The 27,684-nt window shown below is 43.2% G+C and overlaps 1 protein-coding gene and 1 long non-coding RNA gene across 5 annotated transcripts in view; one reads left to right on the forward strand and one right to left on the reverse strand.

Moving 5' to 3' along the window:
• The window catches only part of LIMK1 (LIM domain kinase 1), a 137,078-nt gene that overhangs the window by 95,607 nt on the left and 13,787 nt on the right, over positions 1–27,684 (reverse strand). The window contains exon 2 of the mRNA XM_073565777.1: positions 2,182–2,278. Within this exon, the coding sequence (XP_073421878.1) occupies positions 2,182–2,278 (97 nt within the window). The remainder of the gene's footprint in view (positions 1–2,181; positions 2,279–27,684) is intronic.
• LOC141080521 (uncharacterized) overlaps positions 1–27,684 on the forward strand; it is a 200,467-nt gene that overhangs the window by 28,410 nt on the left and 144,373 nt on the right. Inside the window, exon 2 of one of the 4 annotated variants that reach the window (XR_012228959.1) lies at positions 1,468–1,521. The exons of the other annotated variants lie outside the window; for them this stretch is intronic. This is a non-coding gene — a long non-coding RNA (uncharacterized lncRNA). The remainder of the gene's footprint in view (positions 1–1,467; positions 1,522–27,684) is intronic. 4 annotated transcript variants of the gene reach the window in all.

The raw sequence follows: 27,684 nt of genomic DNA on the forward strand, positions 1-27,684 counted from the left end.
TGCTCTTTGCCATTTATGTTTTTAATCTGAACAATAAATTATGTTTATTATGGAATACTATGAGTGTTGGATTCCTCGTGGATCTTCCCATATTACTACAGAGGATTTTTGCCATTAACCAAACAGGTGAGCTGATTGCCATTTCTTGTCACTATAAAAATACGTGTGTTTTATAAAAAAAAAAAGATGAATGGAACATATGATCATTAGCCTGTTTAGACGGTAAGATAATCATAAAACAAGTGTTCTTAACAACGCTCATTCACGAGTATGTTGCAGTGCAAATGCTTCCTTAACCTCAGCATTTTGACTAATTTTCATCATTAATAGTGTCTTAGTACTTAAAAAAAAAAACACAAGCAAAGTGTAAAAAAAAAGGTCAAAGATGTTTAAAAAAAAAAAACGTACTAAAAAGTCTTGAAACACACACCGTATATACTCATGTATAAGCCGAGATTGTCAGCCCATTTTTTTGGGCTGAAAGTCCCCCTCTCGGCTTATATGCAAGTCATATATGCCAGAGGGTCGACGGGGAGGGGGTGCGGGGGTTTCAGATCATACTGACCACCCCGGCGCGTCCTGCAGCCACCCACTTCTCCCACGGTCTCCCTTCCTTCCTTCAGCGGCCACATGGTACCGCTCATTAAAGTCATGAATATGCGCATATTCATGACTTTAATGAGCGGTACCACGTGACCGCTGAAGGAAGGGAGACCGTGGGGGAAGCTGGGGGGGGCTGCAGAGACCGCGCCAGGAGGTGGTAAGTATATGCAGCATTCCCCAGTCCAACGCTGCTCGCTGCTGTCTGCCGCGTCCTTTTTCAGTGACGTTCAGGCAGCAGAGGGCGCGATGACGTGGTTAGTGCTCGCCACGCCCTCTGCCTGAACAGTCACTGGCAGAGGACCCGGCAGACAGCGGCGAGCAGCGTTGGACCAGGGACAGGTGAATATCTCAGGTGCCGGGGTCCTGAGCCAGCGGTAACACCGGCACCCGGCCCCCAGCAACGAGAGGTGAGTATGTCATTCTTATTTGCAGCAGCAGCATATGGGGGCATAATGTATGGAGAATCTTATGGGGGCATAATGTATGGAGCATCTTATGGGGGCATAGTCTATGGAGCACCTTATGGGGGCATAATCTATGGAGCATCTTCTAGGGCCATTATTAACCTTTGTGCAGCATTATATGGGGCGTATTTTGTATGGAGCATCTTATGGGGCCAGAAAACAGGTGAATTCCAGCAGGATCCACAGGAAATCTTGATCACTTAAAAAATAACTTTTATTGATTATCATAAAATTATGAACAAATATGATGTTCAATGCAAAAATAGCACTAGCAGCACAACACATATAGCAGCATAATCCTACGCGTTTTGACTCTAGGTCTTAATCATGATGATTAAGTGAACAAGATTTCCTGTGGATCCTGCTGGAATTCACCTGTTTTCTGATTATCTCTTCCTAGGCTGCTCAGCCCAGTCCGTGCAGGATCAAGCACTTGGAACTACAGCAAATATGGGTGAGCTGATGAACTTTTTCTTTTTTCTACATCTTAAGGGGCCATCATGAACTGTTTGGAGCATTATATGGGACTCCTGATTCATCATGAACTGTATGGATATTAATATGGGTCTCCTGATTCAATTTGAATATTCAAAAACATTTAACCTACTGATGTCTCAATTAATTTTACTTTTATTGGTATCATTTTTATTTTTGAAATTTACCAGAAGCTGCTGCATTTCCCACCCTAGGCTTATACTCAAGTCAATAAGTTTTCCCATTTTTTTTTTTTGTGGCAAAATTAGGCTTATACTCGGGTCGGCTTATACACAAGTATATACGGTAATTACAAATCTATGTGAAAATGACGTTCTAGAGTATTGTACAGGAATGTTCGGCTCAGAAAATGTATATTTTCTATACCTTTTGGGGAAATGTAACCATACCAGCACAATGGCTCAGTGATTAGCCCTGCAGCTCTGGTTTCTGGGTTCAAACCCCACAAAGGACAACTCCTACAAGGAGTTTGTATGTTCTCCTCCGGTTTCCTTCCACACTGCAAAGACATACTGATAGGGAATTTAGATTGTGAGTCCCAATGGGGACAGTGATGATAATGTCTGTAAAGCACTGTGAAATTAATGGCGCTAGATAAATGAGTAAAATAAATAAATACCTGAAACAGTCAGTGTGCCAATCTGAGTCCAAGGCCTGCAGATATCGTCCATCATAGATACTTTGTCCACAACTTGCACAAACTGGCAATTCATTACCTATAGGAGGAGAACAAAGTGTGTAAAGAAGGTGCCAAGAGGAACACATTATACAAAACGACAGTTCCTAATTGTTTTATCTTTCTATAAAAAGTTTGTATGGTAATACTGGAAGTCCCCCGATAATTGAGTAAATCTAATTCATTTTTATTTTTTTTAGATGGAACCTGTCACTATAGAGGTATAGTTTCAGCTTTCTTTTATATGATAAGGTGTTTTTTCTGCCACACTAAGACTGCAATTGAACAATTTATTTTTATCCTCTAGTGTCACTTGAGTATAATGAGTTAAGACTAGTCTTGTGAGGCATCTTTTCCCCCATATTTGTCCTTGCTCTGATATTCTAATCATGCCTCTCTGACTAGATTCACAACCAGGATACACTCCCACCGGACTAGTCCTGCTTTAGATCCTCTCTGGGAGTGAATGATAGCCGGAATAACAGTCCTACATATCCTGTATGAAGGACGACCCTACCGAGCTAGTGCTGCCTCATTCGAATATGTAATGCTATAGGAAAAAAGCACATTGTTCAACATTGCAACATTAGTCTGGCATATTAAACACGTCATCAGCACCCATACCGCTATAATAGCAGATGGTGACAGCCTACTTGTCAGGTTCCCTGTAAGCCAGGGCTGTGGCATCGGTAAACTAAACCAACCGACTCCTCAATTTCCCTGACTTCCGACTCCACAGCACTGGTCACTAATGAGCATGTGCATAAAGTACAGCACAGATTCATCTCATCTGTAACTCCACAGCACTGGTCACTACTGAGCATGTATATAAAGTGCAGCACAGAATCATCTCCACAGCACTGTATCACTAATGAGCATGTATATAAAGTGCAGCACAGATTTATCTCCACAGCACTGTCTCACTACTGAGCATGTACATAAAGTGCAGCACACATTCATGTCCACAGCACTGGTCACTACTGAGCATGTATATAAAGTGCAGCATAGATTCATCTCCACAGCACTGTCTCACTAATGAGCATGTACATAAAGTGCAGCACAGATTTATCTCCACAGCACTGTCTCACTACTGAGCATGTACATAAAGTGCAGCACACATTCATGTCCACAGCACTGGTCACTACTGAGCATGTATATAAAGTGCAGCATAGATTCATCTCCACAGCACTGTCTCACTAATGAGCATGTACATAAAGTGCAGCACACATTCATCTCCACAACACTGGTCACTACTGAGCATGTATATAAAGTGCAGCACACATTCATCTCCACAGCACTGGTCATTACTGAGCATGTATATAAAGTGCAGAACAGATTCATCTCCACAGCACTGGTCACTACTGAGCATGTACATAATGTGCAGCACAGATTTATCTCCACAGAACTGTCTCACTACTGAGCATGTACATAAAGTGCAGCACACATTCATCTCCACAGCACTGGTCACTACTGAGCATGTATATAAAGTGCAGCACAGATTCATCTCCACAGCACTGTCTCACTAATGAGCATGTACATAAAGTGCAGCACAGATTCATCTCCACAGCACTGGTCACTACTGAGCATGTATATAAAGTGCAGCACAGATTCAACTCCACAGCACTGTCTCACTAATGAGCATGTACATAAAGTGCAGCACACATTCATGTCCACAGCACTGGTCACTACTGAGCATGTATATAAAGTGCAGCACAGATTCATCTCTGCAGCACTGGTCACTACTGAGCATGTATATAAAGTGCAGCACACATTCATGTCCACAGCACTGGTCACTACTGAGCATGTATATAAAGTGCAGCATATATTCATCTCCACAGCACTGTCTCACTACTGAGCATGTACATAAAGTGCAGCACAGATTCATCTCCACAGCACTGGTCACTACTGAGCATGTATATAAAGTGCAGCACAGATTCATCTCCACAGCTCTGTCTCACTAATGAGCATGTACATAAAGTGCAGCACACATTCATGTCCACAGCACTGTTCACTACTGAGCATGTATATAAAGTGCAGCACAGATTCATCTCCACAGCACTGTCTCACTAATGAGCATGTACATAAAGTGCAGCACACATTCATCTCCACAGCACTGGTCACTACTGAGCATGTATATAAAGTGCAGCACAGATTCATCTCCACAGCACTGGTCACTACTGAGCATGTATATAAAGTGCAGCACACATTCATCTCCACAGCACTGGTCACTACTGAGCATGTATATAAAGTGCAGCACACATTCATCTCCACAGCACTGGTCACTACTGAGCATGTACATAATGTGCAGCACAGATTCATCTCCACAGCACTGGTCACTACTGAGCATGTATATAAAGTGCAGCACAGATTCATCTCCACAGCACTGGTCACTACTGAGCATGTATATAAAGTGCAGCACACATTCATCTCCACAGCACTGGTCACTACTGAGCATGTATATAAAGTGCAGCACAGATTCATCTCCACAGCACTGGTCACTACTGAGCATGTATATAAAGTGCAGCACAGATTCATCTCCACAGCACTGGTCACTACTGAGCATGTATATAAAGTGCAGCACACATTCATCTCCACAGCACTGGTCACTACTGAGCATGTACATAATGTGCAGCACAGATTCATCTCCACAGCACTGGTCACTACTGAGCATGTATATAAAGTGCAGCACAGATTCATCTCCACAGCACTGGTCACTACTGAGCATGTATATAAAGTGCAGCACACATTCATCTCCACAGCACTGGTCACTACTGAGCATGTATATAAAGTGCAGCACACATTCATCTCCACAGCACTGGTCACTACTGAGCATGTATATAAAGTGCAGCACAGATTCATCTCCACAGCACTGGTCACTACTGAGCATGTATATAAAGTGCAGCACACATTCATCTCCACAGCACTGGTCACTACTGAGCATGTACATAATGTGCAGCACAGATTCATCTCCACAGCACTGGTCACTACTGAGCATGTATATAAAGTGCAGCACACATTCATGTCCACAGCACTGGTCACTACTGAGCATGTATATAAAGTGCAGCACAGATTCATCTCCACAGCACTGTCTCACTACTGAGCATGTACATAAAGTGCAGCACAGATTCATCTCCACAGCACTGGTCACTACTGAGCATGTATATAAAGTGCAGCACAGATTCATCTCCACAGCTCTGTCTCACTAATGAGCATGTACATAAAGTGCAGCACACATTCATGTCCACAGCACTGTTCACTACTGAGCATGTATATAAAGTGCAGCACAGATTCATCTCCACAGCACTGGTCACTACTGAGCATGTATATAAAGTGCAGCACACATTCATCTCCACAGCACTGGTCACTACTGAGCATGTACATAATGTGCAGCACAGATTCATCTCCACAGCACTGGTCACTACTGAGCATGGATATAAAGTGCAGCACAGATTCATCTCCACAGCACTGGTCACTACTAAGCATGTATATAAAGTGCAGCATAGATTCATCTCCACAGCACTGTCTCACTAATGAGCATGTACATAAAGTGCAGCACAGATTCATCTCCACAGCACTGGTCACTACTGAGCATGTACATAAAGTGCAGCACAGATTCATCTCCACAGCACTGGTCACTACTGAGCATGTATATAAAGTGCAGCACAGATTCATCTCTACAGCACTGGTCACTACTGAGCATGTATATAAAGTGCAGCACAGATTCATCTCTACAGCACTGTCTCACTAATGAGCATGTACATAAAGTTCAGCACAGATTCATCTCCACAGCACTGGTCACTACTGAGCATGTATATAAAGTGCAGCACACATTCAACTCCACAGCACTGTCTCACTAATGAGCATGTACATAAAGTGCAGCACACATTCATCTCCACAGCACTGTCTTACTACTGAGCATGTACATATAGTGCAGCACACATTTATCTCCACAGCACTGGTCACTAATGAGCATGTACATAAAGTGCAGCACACATTCACCTCCACAGCACTGGTCACTACTGAGCATGTACATAAAGTGCAGCACACATACATCTCCACAGCACTGGTCACTACTGAGCATGTACATAATGTGCAGCACAGATTCATCTCCACAGCACTGGTCACTACTGAGCATGTATATAAAGTGCAGCACAGATTCATCTCCACAGCACTGGTCACTACTGAGCATGTATATAAAGTGCAGCACACATTCATCTCCACAGCACTGGTCACTACTGAGCATGTATATAAAGTGCAGCACACATTCATCTCCACAGCACTGGTCACTACTGAGCATGTACATAATGTGCAGCACAGATTCATCTCCACAGCACTGGTCACTACTGAGCATGTATATAAAGTGCAGCACAGATTCATCTCCACAGCACTGGTCACTACTGAGCATGTATATAAAGTGCAGCACACATTCATCTCCACAGCACTGGTCACTACTGAGCATGTATATAAAGTGCAGCACACATTCATCTCCACAGCACTGGTCACTACTGAGCATGTATATAAAGTGCAGCACAGATTCATCTCCACAGCACTGTCTTACTACTGAGCATGTACATATAGTGCAGCACACATTTATCTCCACAGCACTGGTCACTAATGAGCATGTACATAAAGTGCAGCACACATTCACCTCCACAGCACTGGTCACTACTGAGCATGTACATAAAGTGCAGCACACATACATCTCCACAGCACTGGTCACTACTGAGCATGTACATAATGTGCAGCACAGATTCATCTCCACAGCACTGGTCACTACTGAGCATGTATATAAAGTGCAGCACAGATTCATCTCCACAGCACTGGTCACTACTGAGCATGTATATAAAGTGCAGCACACATTCATCTCCACAGCACTGGTCACTACTGAGCATGTATATAAAGTGCAGCACACATTCATCTCCACAGCACTGGTCACTACTGAGCATGTACATAATGTGCAGCACAGATTCATCTCCACAGCACTGGTCACTACTGAGCATGTATATAAAGTGCAGCACAGATTCATCTCCACAGCACTGGTCACTACTGAGCATGTATATAAAGTGCAGCACACATTCATCTCCACAGCACTGGTCACTACTGAGCATGTATATAAAGTGCAGCACACATTCATCTCCACAGCACTGGTCACTACTGAGCATGTACATAATGTGCAGCACAGATTCATCTCCACAGCACTGGTCACTACTGAGCATGGATATAAAGTGCAGCACAGATTCATCTCCACAGCACTGTCTCACTAATGAGCATGTACATAAAGTGCAGCACACATTCATCTCCACAGCACTGGTCACTACTGAGCATGTATATAAAGTGCAGCACAGATTCATCTCCACAGCACTGGTCACTACTGAGCATGTATATAAAGTGCAGCACACATTCATCTCCACAGCACTGGTCACTACTGAGCATGTACATAATGTGCAGCACAGATTCATCTCCACAGCACTGGTCACTACTGAGCATGTATATAAAGTGCAGCACACATTCATGTCCACAGCACTGGTCACTACTGAGCATGTATATAAAGTGCAGCACAGATTCATCTCCACAGCACTGTCTCACTACTGAGCATGTACATAAAGTGCAGCACAGATTCATCTCCACAGCACTGGTCACTACTGAGCATGTATATAAAGTGCAGCACAGATTCATCTCCACAGCTCTGTCTCACTAATGAGCATGTACATAAAGTGCAGCACACATTCATGTCCACAGCACTGTTCACTACTGAGCATGTATATAAAGTGCAGCACAGATTCATCTCCACAGCACTGGTCACTACTGAGCATGTATATAAAGTGCAGCACACATTCATCTCCACAGCACTGGTCACTACTGAGCATGTACATAATGTGCAGCACAGATTCATCTCCACAGCACTGGTCACTACTGAGCATGGATATAAAGTGCAGCACAGATTCATCTCCACAGCACTGGTCACTACTAAGCATGTATATAAAGTGCAGCATAGATTCATCTCCACAGCACTGTCTCACTAATGAGCATGTACATAAAGTGCAGCACAGATTCATCTCCACAGCACTGGTCACTACTGAGCATGTACATAAAGTGCAGCACAGATTCATCTCCACAGCACTGGTCACTACTGAGCATGTATATAAAGTGCAGCACAGATTCATCTCTACAGCACTGGTCACTACTGAGCATGTATATAAAGTGCAGCACAGATTCATCTCTACAGCACTGTCTCACTAATGAGCATGTACATAAAGTTCAGCACAGATTCATCTCCACAGCACTGGTCACTACTGAGCATGTATATAAAGTGCAGCACAGATTCAACTCCACAGCACTGTCTCACTAATGAGCATGTACATATAGTGCAGCACACATTTATCTCCACAGCACTGGTCACTACTGAGCATGTACATAAAGTGCAGCACACATACATCTCCACAGCACTGTCTCACTACTGAGCATGTACATAAAGTGCAGCACAGATTCATCTCTGCAGCACTGTCTCACTAATGAGCATGTGAAAAAGGAGGATGAATGAACTCAAGGAGATCAACATCCAACACTGCGGAGACACCATCACATGTTTCTCAACGCAGTGATTCTAGAGCAATGCCCCATCCCTTATGGGAAATATGTAAAAATATGCAAAACACAAGCCGCGGAGACACCATCACATGTTTCTCAACGCAAGCAATGACCAGCCAGGTCTTTCCCGGGAAGGAACAACCACGGGAAGGGCAGTCTCCAATGAAGGAAACCACCTATGCCAAAACATGGTATCCATCCACAAACAGCTGTTTCGGGGTATTGCCCCTCATCAGTGTGGAGTAGGAAACTGGCCAGTAGGAGCAATGCCTAGTAGAAGACTGTGAAAAATGAGGATGAATGAACTCATGGAGATCAACATCCAACACTGCGGAGACACCATCACATTTTTCTCAACGCAGTGATTCTAGAGCAGTGCCCCCATCCCTTATGGGAAATATGTAAAAATATGCAAAACACAAGTCTCGGAGACACCATCACGTTTCTCAACGCAAGCCATCACTTAATGTGCAGCACCGATTCATCTCCACAGCACTGTCTCACTAATGAGCATGTACATAAAGTGCAGCACAGATTCATCTCCACAGCACTGGTCACTACTGAGCATGTATATAAAGTGCAGCATAGATTCATCTCCACAGCACTGTCTCACTACTGAGCATGTATATAAAGTGCAGCACAGATTCAACTCCACAGCACTGTCTCACTAATGAGCAGGTACATAAAGTGCAGCACAGATTCATCTCATCTATGACTCCACAGCACTGGTCACTACTGAGCATGTACATAAAGTGCAGCACAGATTCATCTCCACAGCACTGTCTCACTAATGAGCATGTATATAAAGTGCAGCACACATTCATCTCCACAGCCCTGGTCACTACTGAGCATGTATATAAAGTGCAGCACACATTCATCTCCACAGCCCTGGTCACTACTGAGCATGTACATAAAGTGCAGCACACATTCATCTCCACAGCACTGGTCACTACTGAGCATGTATATAAAGTGCAGCACAGATTCAACTCCACAGCACTGTCTCACTAATGAGCACGTACATAAAGTGCAGCACAGATTCATCTCCACAGCACTGTCTCACTAATGAGCATGTATATAAAGTGCAGCACACATTCATCTCCACATCCCTGGTCACTACTGAGCATGTACATAATGTGCAGCACAGATTCATCTCCACAGCACTGTCTCACTAATGAGCATGTATATAAAGTGCAGCACACATTCATCTCCACAGCCCTGGTCACTACTGAGCATGTATATAAAGGGCAGCACAGATTCATCTCTACAGCACTGTCTCACTAATGAGCATGTACATAAAGTGCAGCACAGATTCATCTCCACAGCACTGGTCACTACTGAGCATGTACATAAAGTGCAGCACAGATTCATCTCCACAGCACTGGTCACTACTGAGCATGTATATAAAGTGCAGCACACATTCATCTCCACAGCACTGGTCACTACTGAGCATGTATATAAAGTGCAGCATAGATTCATCTCTACAGCACTGGTCACTACTGAGCATGTATATAAAGTGCAGCACAGATTCATCTCTACAGCACTGTCTCACTTATGAGCATGTATATAAAGTGCAGCACAGATTCATCTCTACAGCACTGGTCACTACTGAGCATGTATATAAAGTGCAGCACAGATTCATCTCTACAGCACCGACTCACTACTGAGCATGTGAAAAATGAGGATGAATGAACTCATGGAGAGCAACATCCAACACTGCGGAGACACCATCATGTTTCTCAACGCAGTGATTCTAGAGCAATGCCCCCATCCCTTATGGGAAATATGTAAAAATATGCAAAACACAAGCCGCGGAGACACCATCACATGTTTCTCAACGCAAGCAATGACTAGCCAGGTCTTTCCCCGGGAAGGAACAACCACGGGAAGGGCAGTCTCCAATGAAGGAAACCACCTATGCCAAAACATGGTATTCATCCACAGACAGCTGTTTCGGGGTATTGCCCCTCATCAGTGTGGAGTAGGAAATTGGCCAGTAGGAGCAATGCCTAGTAGAAGACTGTGAAAAATGAGGATGAATGAACTCATGGAGATCAACATCCAATACTGCGGAGACACCATCACATTTTTCTCAATGCAGTGATTCTAGAGCATCCATCCACAGACAGCTGTTTCGGGGTATTACCCGGGGAAAGACCTGGCTAGTCATTGCTTGCGTTGAGAAACATGTGATGGTGTCTCCGAGACTTGTATTTTGCATATTTTTACATATTTCCCATAAGGGATGGGGGCATTGCTCTAGAATCACTGTGTTGAGAAACATGTGATGGTGTCTCCGCAGTGTTTGATGTTGATCTCCATGAGTTCATTCATCCTCATTTTTCACAGCACGACTTATACAGACATTCAGGTGGTACAAATATAAGGTAGGTTAAAAATATAGGACAGTTACCTGAGAGAAGAGAATGCTGAAGTAAGCACTCAGCTTACTTATTGTGTGCTCATATTAGGGGTTTGTACTCTCTAAGGCTGTGTACCCACGTTGCGCTTTTTTAAGTGTTTTTTATGCATTTTTCGGGGTCAGACCGCATCAAAAATGCTTAAAAGAAGCATCCCATTCATTTTAATGCATTTTGGCCTTTTTGTGCCAATGGATGTGTTTTTTACCGCCAAGGAAACGCTTAGCGGTAAATGCAGCATGTTCGTTAATTTCCGCTTAGGTCCGCGTTTTTGGCTATTTCCTATAGTCCAAAAGACACGCGGAAAAAAAACGCATCAAAAAACGCGCGTTTTCTGGGAAGGAGACCCATTTCCTGAGCGTTTAAAAATGCTACTGTGGGCACATAGCATAAAGCTTTTATTTAGGTAGGGGAGAAAACAAGGGGATCTGCTACCTTGGATCTAATCCCTATAAACAGGGAGGAAATGGTTGAGGAGGTAAAAGTGGCTGGGACCCTAGGAAGTAGTGACCATGCTATTTTAGAATTTTGGATAACTAGAGGAGGAAGACCTGTGAAGACTCAGACGTCAAGGTTAGATTTCAGAAAGGCAGATTTTAAGGGACTCAGAAAGAGAATTGGAGGGATCCAATGGCTGGATATCCTTAAGGACAAAAATGTCCAGGAAAGATGGGAAATCTTGAAAAATAAAATTTTCAAAGCACAATTGTTAACAATTCCGAAAAGAGGGAAGAATAGGAAACATTTAAGGAAACCAGGTTGGATGAACACAGAACTTAAGCACATGCTAAAAAGGAAGAAAGAAATGTTTATAAAATGGAAAGAGGGAGGCATGTCTAAAGAAGAATATAATGCTGTCTGACTCTGCAGAACTTGCAGAAATGAGATTATCTAAAGCTGACAATGAATCGAGGCTTGCAAGAGACGTCAAAAGCAATAATAAAGGATTTTGGGGATATGTCAAAAGTAAAAGAAAAGTCAAAGATGCTATAGGATTTTTACAGGATGAAAATGATGAAATGGTAAGACAGGATGTTGAGAAGGCCGAACTTTTAAATTCCTATTTTGCATCTGTTTTCTCTCAGAAAGGAAATGTAACATCAACTGTTCTTCACTGTCCTATTAAGGGAATAGAAGAATCCAGGATATCTATAAACAGAAAGATAGTGAGGAAACACTTAGCTAACCTAAATGAATTCAAGTCTCCAGGTCCAGATGAATTACACCCCAGAGTACTGAAGGAGATAGCAGAAGAAATTTTTGAACCCCTCTCCATAATCTTCGAAAATTCTTGGAGAACAGGAGAAGTCCCAGAAGACTGGAGAAGTGCAAATGTTGTTCCTATCTTCACAAAGGGGAAGAAGGTGGACCCAGGCAACTATAGGCCGGTGAGTCTGACTTCTATACCAGGAAAGATCTTTGAACAAATTATTAAACAACATGTATGTACAGTATGTAACCAGATAAGAATGAAGTGGTTAAACAGAGTCAGCATGGGTTTGTAACTATTAAGTCATGTCAGACTAACTTAATTTCCTTCTATGACGGAATCACTGATTGGGTGGATCAAGGAAATGCTGTTGTTATAGTATATCTTGACTTCAGCAAAGCATTTGACAAAGTATCTCACACAATCCTTATTGAAAAAATGACTAAGTATGGAATGGACAAGGCAACTGTTAGGTGGATTCATAACTGGCTTAGTGATTGGACCCAAAGAGTGGTCGTAAATGGCTGCACATCCAGTTGGAAGAATGTCTCAAGTGGGGTACCACAGGGCTCTGTCCTGGGCCCTGTATTGTTCAACATTTTTATCAATGATTTAGATGAAGGAATTGAGGGTAAACTGACTAAATTTGCTGATGACACAAAGCTAGGAGGGATAGCTAATACTAGAGAAGAGAGAGAGAGGATTCAAAAAGATATAAATAAACTGGAGCAGTGGGCAGTAACTAACAGAATGATGTTTAACAGGGAAAAATGCAAAGTACTACATCTGGGCAATAAAAATGAAAAAAGCATATACAGAATGAGAGGAATAGGGCTAAGCAACAGCACATGTGAAAAAGACTTGGGTATACTAATAGATCACAGACTGAATATGAGTCAACAGTGTGATGCAGCAGCAAAAAAGGCAAATGCAATTCTAGGATGTATTAACAGAAGCATACAGTCTAGATCACGTGAAGTCATTATTTCCCTCTACTCCTCTTTGGTCAGATCTCATCTGGAATACTGTGTCCAGTTTTGGGTGCCACATTTTAAAAAAAGACATCAACAAACTGGAGCAAGTTCAGAAAAGAGCGACCAGAATGGTGACCGGTCTGCAAACCCTGTCTTATGAGGAAAGGTTGCAGGATTTGGGAATGTTTAGCTTGCAAAAGAGAAGACTGAGAGGAGACTTAATAGCTGTCTACAAATATCTCAAGGGCTGTCACATTGTAGAAGGATCATCTTTATTCTCATTTGCACAAGGAAAGACTAGAAGCAATGGGATGAAACTGAATGGGAGGAGACACAGATTAGATACTAGAAAAAAATTTTTGACAGAGTGATCAATGAGTGGAACAGGCTGCCACGAGAGGTGGTGAGTTCTCTTTCAATAGAAGTCTTCAAACAGAGGCTGGACAGACATCTGTCTGGGATTATTTAGCGAATCCTGCTTTGAGCAGGGGGTTGGACCAGATGGCCCAGGAGGTCCCTTCCAACTCTACGATTCTATGATTCTATTTCCTTTACATGCTCTACAAAGTTTAAAAAACTCAGTTTAGCCATAAATCATCCAATGATTTACATGGCAGAGGTTTCATTACATGCAGGAGTGACATAAGTACAGACATTTTTAGTCATAGCCAGTTATCTCATGAACACATAAGGATGGACTGATCCTTAGACCATACCACTTGACTGTGCAGAAACGAGGCACACTACACTGATATAGTAATGTATTCAAGCATTGTTAAATAGATATAATTGAAAAAAGGAAAACCTATAACCCATTTACTCTAAGATGCCCATATCTCATTTTCAATAAACATTTCTTTTAGTATTAGATTTGCATATACCTATTGACATAAAAACATAGCAAACTATATGTAACAAAGCCCAAAAATCTTCCATATGTTCATGTCGTCAGAGGCACTGAGAATGGGAAGTAGATTCTACGTAAACCGCCCTATCTACATCAGGAAATTGCCTGCTCATCAAACTCCCACAAAGTCAGATTGTTATCTCCTCTGCTAAGCATGTCAAATATTTTGGGAATGTCATCAACTGAGCAACCCCATATTTCACATATTGATTCCACATAAGTATAGCTCCATGGATTTCCTCCTCTATTAACAAAAAAATTCTAGTTGGTTAAAGGGAAGCTGTCAGCAGCCTTTTGGCCTCCAAGAGATGACTATGCCTCTATTATGCTCTATAATCATGTCTTTAATAGCCAAAACGGAGAGTGCAATGTATTGAAAAAAAACTTAAATCCCTAAGCATGATGATGGCTCTTTGCAGTCAAGGGGGTGGAGCAGCTCTGTAGAGAAGTCATGTTGGTATCAAACTAATTCTTCCAGGTCTACCTTGATTGACGTCTTGGGTCATTGTTTCACTGACATTGTGCATTGTTGCAGTAAAATGTCTATGGGCAGTGTCCGATAACATAGATAAGCTCCATTTATAGCAATCCTTTACCTCTAGACTCGAGTGTCCATACATTTCTCATGTAGAGTCACAATACATACCCTAATTGGTATCACCATTTGCCTACTGCGGCCTCCTCTGCATTTTTGTTTCCTCCATCATGACCACCGCAGTGGCAAGTCTATACCATGTCTTTCTAATGTGGGACAGGTAAGGCAGGAGAGGGGTGGTTTGCTTTTACTCCATGCTAATGCAGGGGCGATTTTGGAAACAGGGAAAAAGAACACTGATCTAAGCAAAGGAGGCAATGGGAGGCAAACGAAGGTCACCAGGTGGTCACTACAAATGAGAAACGTATAGTATTAGTAACTTTTAAGGCCCAGGGTATAGAGTTACTTTACGCAAAGCTGATGTGCCACCATAGACAAGACAGGAGTTGTTGGAAACAAGAAAAACAATTTTTTTAATACATTTGTGTGTGAACATTTCCTAATGCCATCATATGAGTACAACCCATGATTCCTGTGATGTAGTAGTAGTAGCACAGTAGTTTAATTGTAAAGTTGAGCTCTCGCCATACACCCTGAATATTGGTCTGAACACCCAATTGGAGCACATTTTATCTAGTCAAAATTAACAGGACACATTTGGGGCCTCCTAGTATACTGGTCTCAAGGTTGTCCATCTGAAATTTTCTATTATTATAATTATTACCTGATGTTCACCATATATCTCAGCTCATTAAAAGAATGGATGGAGGTCTTTAACATCCCCTTCCTGCAACTAGCGGGATGAAAGGTCTCTCAAATACTTGGCACATCAGTGCATGCAAAGTCTGAATTATACAAGTGTCCTCCCAGATACTTTAATTGAGAATCACTTTAAACCATCACAGATATATATGTCCTCCATCTGACCTGCAGTTTAATGGTTTCTCTATGGAAATGCAGCACAAATATTGAAGGACTCACAAAGCCTTTGATATAATAGCAATTGGAAAGCCAGTGGTCAGCTTTCTAATCTGAGCCTAATTTTTCTCAATGTAGTGTCCCTGTCCTATTGCTGTGGGTACAACATCTGCTGTAGGTTGGGGAAGAGGATACAATCGTCAGCTGTGACCTATGGACCAGGAGTATACTTTCAGCTCAGCCATTTTGTGATTCAGGACATATCCTGGAAGAGCTGGAAAATCTCCCAAACCTCATCAAAAACATCTGAAATATCCCCCAAATATAAGTATTTTAGGGAATATTTTGTGCCCCAGAGGTGGTAACCGAGACATGGAGGGGGAAGAACGGGAAGGGGATGAATTTGATGGCTAAAATGGGTGTGTACCTGTGGCAAAAAAATATCCGGTGGCACACCTTGTGTGTCTTAAAGTTGACTTTTAGAGAAGGCATGTCATTCATGAAAGATCCAATTCGCACCCCTAAGATTTAATTTGTACTATGACTGAGTAACTGGTTAGTGATAGTGTAAGGAGGTGGCGGGGGACCCTCATGTACCTTCTCTCTCCTATACACCGAGCACATGTGTCACCTGCGGCACCCTGATGGTTCCCTAATGTTTTATACTACTATGTCATGTAGTAATGTCATTGTCATATGTTGTATCCTAAATGTGCATGTACTTGTATAAAATTACCATTTGGGGATAGAATGAGTTAAACTGTTTGGGAGGAGTTAAAAAGGGGATGGTGCAAAATCTCAGAATGAAGAGGAAGGACTTCCTGCTCCAAGAGCAGAGCCCTGGCAGGATTGCCCAGGGCAGGACATGCACCGTAGTGAGGACATAGGATTCCCCGGTCGGGGGGATGAAGGCTGCCCTAGCTTGACAGGCAGTGTGGACGAACACTGGCTCAGCGGGATAGACCCCAGGAGAAATACGGGGTTCAGGACCAGGACAAGAGCTGCTGTCGTGCAGCCTATTGAAACCGCAGTGAAAGAGTAGGAAGCATTGTCTTGTTTGCACTGTGTTCAGTAAAGTTTTGCCGTTGGAACAGAACTTTGGATTGTGGTGTTTTCCTTAGACTTCATCCCCTGCAACCCGAGTGACTGTGTGCTAAAGATAACTGACTGTACCACAGGACTGGGACTTCACCTGTCATTTGATGTGCAAGGTGCCGGGATGCTCGCTGACTGTGACTTAGTAGACTCGCCCACGACTACCAACCCGTGTTACCTTGTTATAATATCACAGTATATACCAATGTAATCATGGCATGAAAAATAAAATGCTAAAATACACCCTAATTAATAGAACTAAATAGTTAGAAGGGCCATCTCCTGTGAGATCAATGTTAGACATCCCTTTCCTTCACTCAGCTGGGCCTCCTTGCAGCCTCATACAAGATGGGAGTCATGTGGACTTTTCCTTGCCCCTTGACCTTAGAAACTAGAGGTCAGACAAGCTTTTAACTTGGTAGCACTAACAATCCCTGGGCTGAGCAGTGCAGAGAGGTCTTGGATGATGGTGGAAGTCACTGAATAATAGCTTGGATGAAGACCTCAAAATTTTGTTTCTGATCAAGCTGAAACCTATAAAATAACCTTCAGTTGTTTAAAAGCTTCTGTGCTAACCCTACTAATATTTGAAGCACGTACTGTACAAGTGTATTGACAGGAACGCGCTCTATGTCCCCAAGCTTCCATCGTCATCTGCATGCTCATCAGTATGCGTTCTTTGATGGGATCGATACTTTTTATGTGAGCTTTCATTTATCATTTACCCTCTTCTCAATCCATGCAACTGAAAAAAATGAAAAATCAAAACTCTACTAAGAGGAGATACAGAAACAGAAATATATGTACTGCAGCCATGATAAGCTGTTAAAGGGTAAATATTCCAGGCAGGTGTGGAAAAAATGCTGCAAAAGTCAGAATGATTTAAAAAAAATACAAAAATAAAAGTGTTACTTTATTTTCATCAATTAACAAAATACAAAGTGAAAGGACCAAAGAGAAAATTAAATCTAACCACTACACTTGTAGACAATTTTTGAAGGAAATTGTTCTAAAAGTCTATGAAAACTGACCCCAGATCTTCTGTAGATGGAGGCTTGCACAAATCCTTCTGTCTCTGATATTGGCTGAATGTTTGGGGTTGTTTTCCTACTATAGAATAAATTGAATTGATTGACCACAAATCACAAGTATTATAAAGCCTCAGATTGCCCTGAAATGACATTTATAAAACTCTGAGGTCTCCTAGGACTGTATTGGACCTTTTCCAAGCTCCTTAATGCAAATCAGTCATAGTAATGTCCAAGTGACCTCAGAATAACTGGCTATGGGTAAACGGAAGGTACACTGTGGTAACCAACTGCTTGTTTAACCACATACTGCCCTGACAGACTTTTTATGTTTTTTAAAATATAAAAATTGTTAAAAAAAATTATCCATTTTTGGGGACAGATGACTGCTATGCTAATTTTTCTACACGGAAGAAGCCATGGCTCTTCACAAGTGGTGGTTCAAAAAATATCTCTTGGGAGAAACCACAGGTTTGCTGTTTATTAAATGAAGAATGTATAGCTTTTAAACAAACCGCTGAAAATTAAGTAGTCTGGCTATGCAATGCCAATGCTATAAAACACAATGGACAAGCAGAAGATGTGTGTCTGCCTATCGGAAGTAGTGTGCCATCTCATTTTCTTGAGGGCTACAGTTGTACAACACACACTGTCTGGAATATTACCGTAGCTCTTTATTTAAGGCTTTCTCTCCATACATCTATTGTTAAGCTGTGAGCTCTGAATGACTTTTACTACTCAATATCACAGTAAAACGACTGCTGCATTCCCTACTTTGGTTATTATACAGGCTACGAAAGACTCTCATTATTGGCAACGCCATACTATATGAGCTGTAAGGTATTATGGGGAATCCTGATGTCATCTAACACTTCTCTGACTGGTGCAATCTTCTGCTTTGTGTAAAATGGCGGAGGGTATTGTTTTTCGGCAACTCACGTGAATTAAATCACAAATTGTTCAAATTTATTCTATCCACATCAAAACTCTGTGGAAACATACCCTGTTACATTTTTTAGAAAAAGAAAGATTTCTACTTTAAAGGATTAGCAATGCCATTTTCACACAGTTACTCCTTGCGTTAAGAGTAAGTTCACACTGGGTATTTTTGCTGCGTTTTTTTGCTGCTTTTTTTTTATGGTCATTTTCAGCTGCTTTTTATAGTACTAGCAGAGCCTATTAGATTTCAGGAATCTCATGCACACACATTGTTTTTTTTGTCATCAGGATTTTGTGCTTTGCAGCGTTTTTGTTACATAGAGCATGTCACTTTCAGCTTTTCTTCAGCGTTTTCACCCATTGACTTGAATGGATGGTGAAGAAACTCTGTAAATACGCAGGTTGACTATTTTTGCAGCGTATATGCTGCAGAAAAGTCAAGGACAGAAGGATGTGACCTCACAGTCAGCTCCGCTACATCTACATGGCAGGCTGCATGATGCGTCCATACAGCCTGTCATCCAGCAGAGTGGACCCGAACCCCATTGACTTGAATGGGGGGTCCAACAATACAGTACAGTATTTGACACACTGTCATATGCATAACAGCACGGCAAACACCGCTTCTGATTGGTGGTGAAACCATCCCTGCCGGTTAGAGAGCCGCGGTTCCCACGCTGTCAAAAGACAGCGTGAGCGCTCAGCTGTGATCGGATATAAAGTTTACCTCCGGTCACTGGTGTCTGCTAATGGGACAATAAGACGCCCCCATTACTAACCCTATAGTCACTTTGTATAAAAACATACACCAAGAATAAAGTCCTTTAATTGAAAAAATGACACAGACTCCTTTAATAATCTTAATTAAAGCATACTTATAACCTCACCTAATTCCACCGAAGCCCTCATTCTCCTAATAATAATAATAATAAATTTTTTTTCTATAGCGCCGACATATTCCGCAGCACTTTACATTTCAGAGGGGATTTGTACAGACAATAGACATTACAGCATAACAATAATCACATAGATTATAACAAGTACCAAGAGGAATGAGGGCCCTGCTCGCAAGCTTGCAATCTATGAGGAAAAAAGGGAGACACGAAAGGTGGGTGGTAACAGTTACCCTGATTGTATGGATCAGCCATAATGTTAAGTGTGTAACAGTACAAACACAGAGGGCTAATGGAAGCAAAAAGCATGTGGGAACATGATGCGGGGAACCTGGTTATGGTAAAACTTTTGGCTGTGCCACACAGGGATAGATTAGGTTAATGTGTTAAGGCGATAGGCCAGTCTGAATAAATGCGTTTTCAGGGCACGCTTAAAATTGTGGAGATTGGGGACTAATCGTATTGACCTGGGAAGTGCATTCCAAAGAATTGGCACAGCACGTGTAAAGTCTTGGAGACGGGAGTGGGAGGTTCTGATTATTGAGGATGCTAACCTCAGGTCATCAGAGCGGAGGGCGCGGGTAGGGTGGTATACTGAAACAAGGGAGGAGATATATGGTGGTGCTGAGCCATGGAGGGCTTTGTGGGTGAGGGTAATAAATTTATACTGAATTCTGGAGTGGATGGGTAGCCAGTGTAATGACTCCTGTAATAAACCAAAAATAAAACAACACTATCCCTCACCTCTTTGTCGTTCTGTCCCACGCCGTAATCCATGTCTGGGGGAGAAATAGTTTTCAACCTGGACGGTGCCAAGATGCGACCTTCCAGGCTGAGAACCACTGGTGAATGAGCTGCTGGGAGCGCAGCCTCAGTGACTAGCGGTGACATCACTGAGGCTGCGTTCCCAGCCCGGCTGAACTGCGGTGACCTCTGTGAGATCCCCGCTAGCACCGTGAGAAAGTTGCACGGTGCAGAGGCGAGTTTACCGGGAGAATTTCAATTATTTGCACAGAAAAAAATGTTCTGGTTTGCCTAGTTCCATAATTCTATAAAGAAAGTACGACACTCCGCTTTCTGATAGGTGAATGGATCTGATCCCAACCTTCAGAATATATTCAAAAGTACCGGATTCCTTTTTTGAATAATTCCAGAATTCTGGCATAAGTCCCATTAAAGATTAGCCCCATGGTTCCACATCCTCATACACTTGCATGTGGTGAACCTGGCACAGATCTGCTTTGTTAATATTAGTAATGTCCCCAAATGTTGGCTACACATGTGTATGTTTTTGATATACAGAACTAGACAGCCAATCATTAAATTGGGAATCTCAACATCTTTCACATGATGATTGCTACAGGAAAGTAATTCTGCAAGTCTGAATTTCATAGCACCCACCTTCCTCCAAACTCTTTTAAGTCAAATTATCATCATTAATGAGAAGTGACAGATCTAGGTGGCTAAACATGAAAACAGAAAAAATAGTCATTTCTTTTTTGAATCATGGGGAAAAAAAAGATCACAGCACTTCTAAATGATAACAGAGACTGCTAGCAGTTGGAAGGACATACAATTCCACGTTCCCAAAATTAAACCAGTTCTCCAAAAAATAAAGAAAACTAACGTGGCATACGTAAACGGCAAACTGTGACCTCTATACAGCTCATAGCATTATGTGGTACCATCTTCTACATCAAGAGGGTATCAGATGTCGGAGGCCAATAGGACACTCCTTTGGCTTCCTTAGGATGAATGAATCTCTATGGATGAGTTTAAAGAGTATACCGTATATAATTTTTATTTTTATTTGATGCATCAATAATACACATGAAAATAAAACACTTTGCAATATATTTTTTAAGAAAAAACTGCTTTCTGAAGGAATTATCATTTATTCGCAAAATTCTGAATTAATGGGTAAAATTTGTATTCGGTGAAGACAGAATTTTACATTACTGAGATAGGAGATGGCAGTTACTACTGATAATTTTTCATGTACACAATAAGGGAAAGGAAACCGTAGCTCTGCCTCTAGTTCCTTATTCTCCTCCCATATGCCTAAAATATTTTCAGTAGCAATTGTCATCTCCTGTCTCAGTAATGTAACAACCTGTCTTCACAGAAAACAGATTATACTTTTAATCTGGGAATTCTTAAAATCAAAAGATCAGCCCAGGAGGAAAAAAAAGCAGATTTCTTTGATAAAATATATTACAAAGGTTCTGATTTTCTTCTGGATTATGGATTTAGGAAATAAAATTTAAAATGATGACAACCCTTTAACCCCTTCATGACCTTCCACAAACCCAGTATATCATGGCTGGGAAGTGCTTCCCGACATTGGACTTACTAGGAATGTCCTGGTGATTTTGCGACTACAGGAGCCGGGTGTTCAGCTAATTTCAGAGCTGAAAAAAAGAAGCCCTCACATGTATCTGCCAGACGAAATATGGAAAAATTATAGCTTTTAAAATAGGGCGATGCAATAAAAAACGTCTTTTAGTGTGTGACAGCAGCCAAACATAAAAAAAACTATATAAATCTGGTATCTCTGTAATCTGAACAAACCCGAATAATAACGTTGTCTGATCACTTATAATGCATGAAGAACAGCGTAAAAAAATAAATAAAACCAATTCTTCACATGCTGTTGATTTTTTAATTCTGCCTCCCAAAGATCGGAGTAAGACTCATCACACATTTATTCTGTGCTCTACACTGAGCACTTACACCGGGGTTTTCATGTATCATGATTCATATGGAACCCCTGGCAGAAGATTCCCTATAATGAGGCAAATGGGGACACTGGACGCTGTCTGGCCTTTGATACACGGTGTCTATCTTTTTATACATGCAAAAAAACATGGTCGACCACAGTTTTGTGCACCTCTGAAAATAAGGACACTGCTGAACAGAGGCCAGACTGAGTCCAAAGTAACTCTCCTGCCTCATTATAGTGAGTGGCTCCCTCAGGAGTTTCATCTGAATCATGCCAATAGGAGATTTCGATGGAAACCACAAAGTGAGTGCTCAGTGTAGAGCACCTGATAAATGTGATCCAAAATGTTATGTAAAATGTTCCCAACAAAAGCTTCAAATCAATCAACAACAAAAAAAAGTCTCCATTCAGGTCCATCGTATAGGAAGCTTCCACGTTTCTGGTAGCACAAAGGCTCTGGAAAAGTGAAATGGCTCCTCACCCCCCAAAAGAAATTCAGCAAATTCTGCCCTCCTAAATCCAAATGCCCCAGTGTGTCTAATACACATTTAGCATTCACATGTTTGGCATTTCTGCAGCGATAAGAGCCCGCCTAATTTACAGGTGCATGTCTCCAGAAGCATGAGCCCTTCACAACAACGTACTGGTCACTACAGCAGCAGTTTGCAATTTTCACTCAGCAACATCCACTGCTGTTTGTTACTGGAAAACATCCATGGAGTCAAAATTGTCACTACAGCTGTAGATAAATTCCTAAAGGGTTATAATTTCCAAAATGTGGTCACTTGAGGGAGGATTCTGCTCTTCTAGCACTTAAGGATTCTGTATATGGAGTCTGCAAACTATTCTACGAAAATAGGAGCTCCAGGAGGAAAATAGTGCTCCGTCCCTCCCCGAGTCTTGCATTGTGGCTAAGTAGTACAGTACAGCCACATAGGGGGTATTTCTACATTTAGCAGAATTAGTGGCACAGATTTTGGTTCCATTATTACCCATTTCTCCATGTCAAAATGCAAAATCTGAGACAAACAATAAGTTTTGGTGGTAAAAATAATTTTTTCTTCAATGACCAATAGTATAAAATTCTGGGTCACACTAATGGTGTCAATATGATTACTGCACCCTTAGATTAATTCATTAAAAAGTGTAGTTTATAAAATGGGTTTACTTATGGGGATTTCTGCTGTTCTAGGGGCTCTACCAATGTGATACGGCACCTTCAAACCATAACAGTAAAATCTACACTATAATATGGCTCTCCTTCCCATCTGAGCTTTGCACTGTGCCTCAAAAGTAGTTTTCAACCACATGGGGTATCGGTGTAATCAGGAGTAGTGTTGACCGATACCGTTCGATACCCAAAAATATCATATCGGATGGTATCGCCCGATACGAAAAGAATATCGGGTATCGCCGATTCCGATACCAGAAGTCCCATTCAAGTCAATGGGACTTCCGGTATCGGAATTAAAAAAAGGCCTTTATTTCCTTGTTGGCTAATTCTACATAATTTAAAAAAAAATAAGAATCATGTAGAATGTATTGTGGGAGGTGGAGGAGACATTAAAAGCATAGTGGTTTATTCAAATCACATGGCATAGCATTAATTCCAATTTTTTTTTTCAAGACGTTCGGAGTTAAAAAGATATTGACTATGTTAACTTTTTTATATTTAGTTAGATATGTATGTTTCACAACTTCCATGCTCTTCACCTTCTTTTGTACTTCTCCCACACTTTCTCCTTCATGATCCGCAGCAGTAGCATTTTTTTCATCAACTTTTTCTTCACCTTATTCATCTTCTTCTTCTTCACCTTCTTCCCATTAATTTTTTTTCTCCATTCTTCATATTCTTCTTATTCAGCTATTATTAATTTTCATATGCTATTTCTTCATCTTCTTCCTATTCTTCTTTTTCTTCATTTTCTTATGGCGACAGGCATTCCTGTAGTACTTATCTATAAAAGTTATAAGATTACACCTTACATTCTGCCTGTCACAAAAGATTTACAACAGGATTTGTCCGCGTTCAGTTTGGCCTGCAGCAGCAGGCATTTTCCAGGGGCACCACGAGGAAGAACGGACTCACCCCCATTTACTGCTTAGTCTTCTTCTGCTTATAATTTTGATTTCTTCTATGCTGATTTTTTGTCTTATGCTTAATGTTCTTCTGCTTTCTGTTCTTCTGCTTTTGCTTCTTCTGCATCTTGTTCTTCTGTCTTTTGTTCTGTATCTTGGTGGTTGTCTTCATGCGAGAACCAGCTGACAGTACTGGAACCCGTAGTGGCAGCAGAAGGAACAATAGCCAATGGCACTACTGAGGAACAGCTGACGGTGCTGGACCCCGGTTACTATGCAGGAGGTACCTGTGCTAGAAACCACTACCAAGGACCAGCTGACGGTGCTGGACCTCGGATACCGAGATGGAGGCACCTAGGCCAAAGGCTGTGGCGAGAACCAGCAGACAGTGCTGGCACCCGGATGGGTAGCAGAAGGAACAAGAGCCAATGGCACTACCGAGGACCAACTGACGGTGCTGGACAACGGTTACTAAGCAGAAGGTACCTGTGCTAAAAAGCACTACCAAGGACCAGCTGACGGTGCTGGACCTCGGATACCGAGATGGAGGCACCTAGGCCAAAGGCTGTGGCGAGAACCAGCAGACAGTGCTGGCACCCGGATGGGTAGCAGAAGGAACAAGAGCCAATGGCACTACCGAGGACCAACTGACGGTGCTGGACCACGGTTACTAAGCAGAAGGTACCTGTGCTAAAAAGCACTACCAAGGACCAGCTGACGGTGCTGGACCTCGGATACCGAGATGGAGGCACCTAGGCCAAAGGCTGTGGCGAGAACCAGCAGACAGTGCTGGCACCCGGATGGGTAGCAGAAGGAACAAGAGCCAATGGCACTACCGAGGACCAACTGACGGTGCTGGACCACGGTTACTAAGCAGAAGGTACCTGTGCTAAAAAGCACTACCAAGGACCAGCTGACGGTGCTGGACCTTGGATACCGAGATGGAGGCACCAAGGCCAAAGGCTCTGGCGAGAACCAGCAGACAGTGCTGGAACCCGGGTGGGTAGCAGAAGGTACCCATTGAAAGCAAAGTAGCCAGGCCGCAAGCCGGCCGCAGTTACCGAAACCCACAGTCCTACAGGGGGTCCCTGTCCCATTGGCACTACGGATCCAGCCTTCAGTGCCAGTTCCCGCAGCCCACATAGGAGTCACCTAAACTGCAGGCACCGTAGAGTCGGCTAACCCGGCCGCAAGACGACAGGACAACGGATTGGTGGCATAGTGACCTTGACACTACCCGGAAACAGCAGGCGTGCTGGAACCAGGCTGGGCAACAGGGAGTCCCCGTGCCAAAGACACTGCCGAGAACCAGCTGACGGTGCTGGAACCCAGATGGGTATCAAAAGCTACAAGAGCCAATGGCACTACCGAGGAACAGCTGACGGTGCTGGACCACGGTTACTAGGCAGGAGGTACCTGTGCTAGAAAGCACTACCAAGGACCAGCTGACGGTGCTGGACCTCGGATACCGAGATGGAGGCACCTAGGCCAAAGGCTCGGGCGAGAACCAGCAGACAGTGCTGGAACCCGGGTGGGTAGCAGAAGGTACCAATTGAAAGCAAAGTAGCCAGGCCGCAAGCCGGCCGCAGTTACCGAAACCCACAGTCCTACAGGGGGTCCATGTCCCATTGGCACTACGGATCCAGCCTTCAGTGCCAGTTCCCGCAGCCCACATAGGAGTCACCTAAACTGCAGGCACCGTAGAGTCGGCTAACCCGGACGCAAGACGACAGGACAACGGATTGGTGGCATAGTGACCTTGACACTACCCGGAAACAGCAGGCGTGCTGGAACCAGGCTGGGCAACAGGGAGTCCCCGTGCCAAAGACACTGCCGAGAACCAGCTGACGGTGCTGGAACCCAGATGGGTATCAAAAGCTACAAGAGCCAATGGCACTACCGAGGAACAGCTGACGGTGCTGGACCACGGTTACTAGGCAGGAGGTACCTGTGCTAGAAAGCACTACCAAGGACCAGCTGACGGTGCTGGACCTCGGATACCGAGATGGAGGCACCTAGGCCAAAGGCTCGGGCGAGAACCAGCAGACAGTGCTGGAACCCGGGTGGGTAGCAGAAGGTACCAATTGAAAGCAAAGTAGCCAGGCCGCAAGCCGGCCGCAGTTACCGAAACCCACAGTCCTACAGGGGGTCCATGTCCCATTGGCACTACGGATCCAGCCTTCAGTGCCAGTTCCCGCAGCCCACATAGGAGTCACCTAAACTGCAGGCACCGTAGAGTCGGCTAACCCGGACGCAAGACGACAGGACAACGGATTGGTGGCATAGTGACCTTGACACTACCCGGAAACAGCAGGCGTGCTGGAACCAGGCTGGGCAACAGGGAGTCCCCATGACAAAGACACTGCCGAGCACCAACTGGCGTTGTTGGAGCCCAGGGACAATCATGGTGTAGGCCGAGGCCTACTTGGTGGTAGTTTTAGATTGTTTGTAGGCTACAACAGACTGTCAACGTGCTCCAATTAGGCATCTGTCTCCACACTGTTTCCAGGATTTCACGTGACCACCAACACCGCCAGTTTATGCGTACAGTAGCCGTCTGCCCAATCCACACGTGTTGCTGTGTTACTGGGATTCTGTAATGTCAGCAGATCCCCTGATGTGTGTCTGCCACTGTCTCCTGCTCTGTCCACCTTCCCACCGCTTGCAGTGGGAAGGTGGACAGCGCAGGAGACAGTGGCGGACACATATTGGGGGATCTGCTGATGTTACAGAACCCCAGTAACACAGGAACACGTGTGGAATGCGTGGACGGCTACTGTGAGCAGGAACTGGCGGTGTTGGAGGTCAGGGGAAATACTAGAGACAGAGTGGAGACAGAGGCCAAATCAGAGAATGTTTAAATCTGAAGTAGTTACAATTTGGAGGCAGCAGCAGTTTGCCCTCCACACAGCAGGGGATCAGCTGACATTACTGAACCCCACTTTCACATGAACGAATGTGTTTTTCTGTGTGGACAGCACTTCCGAGCACCAACTAGCATTGTTGGAACCCAGGGACAATCATGGTGCAGGCCGAGGCCTACTAGGAGCGAGGTGTAAAGCAGAGGTATTTTGACTTTGGAGGGAGCAGGACACTTTGCCCTCCACACAGCAGGGGATCAGCTGACGTTACTGACCCCCA

The sequence above is a fragment of the Dendrobates tinctorius genome, unplaced genomic scaffold, assembly GCF_039654945.1.
Source record: "Dendrobates tinctorius isolate UK_male_01 unplaced genomic scaffold, ASM3965494v1 ptg000016l, whole genome shotgun sequence".
Taxonomy (NCBI): Eukaryota; Metazoa; Chordata; class Amphibia; order Anura; family Dendrobatidae; genus Dendrobates; species Dendrobates tinctorius.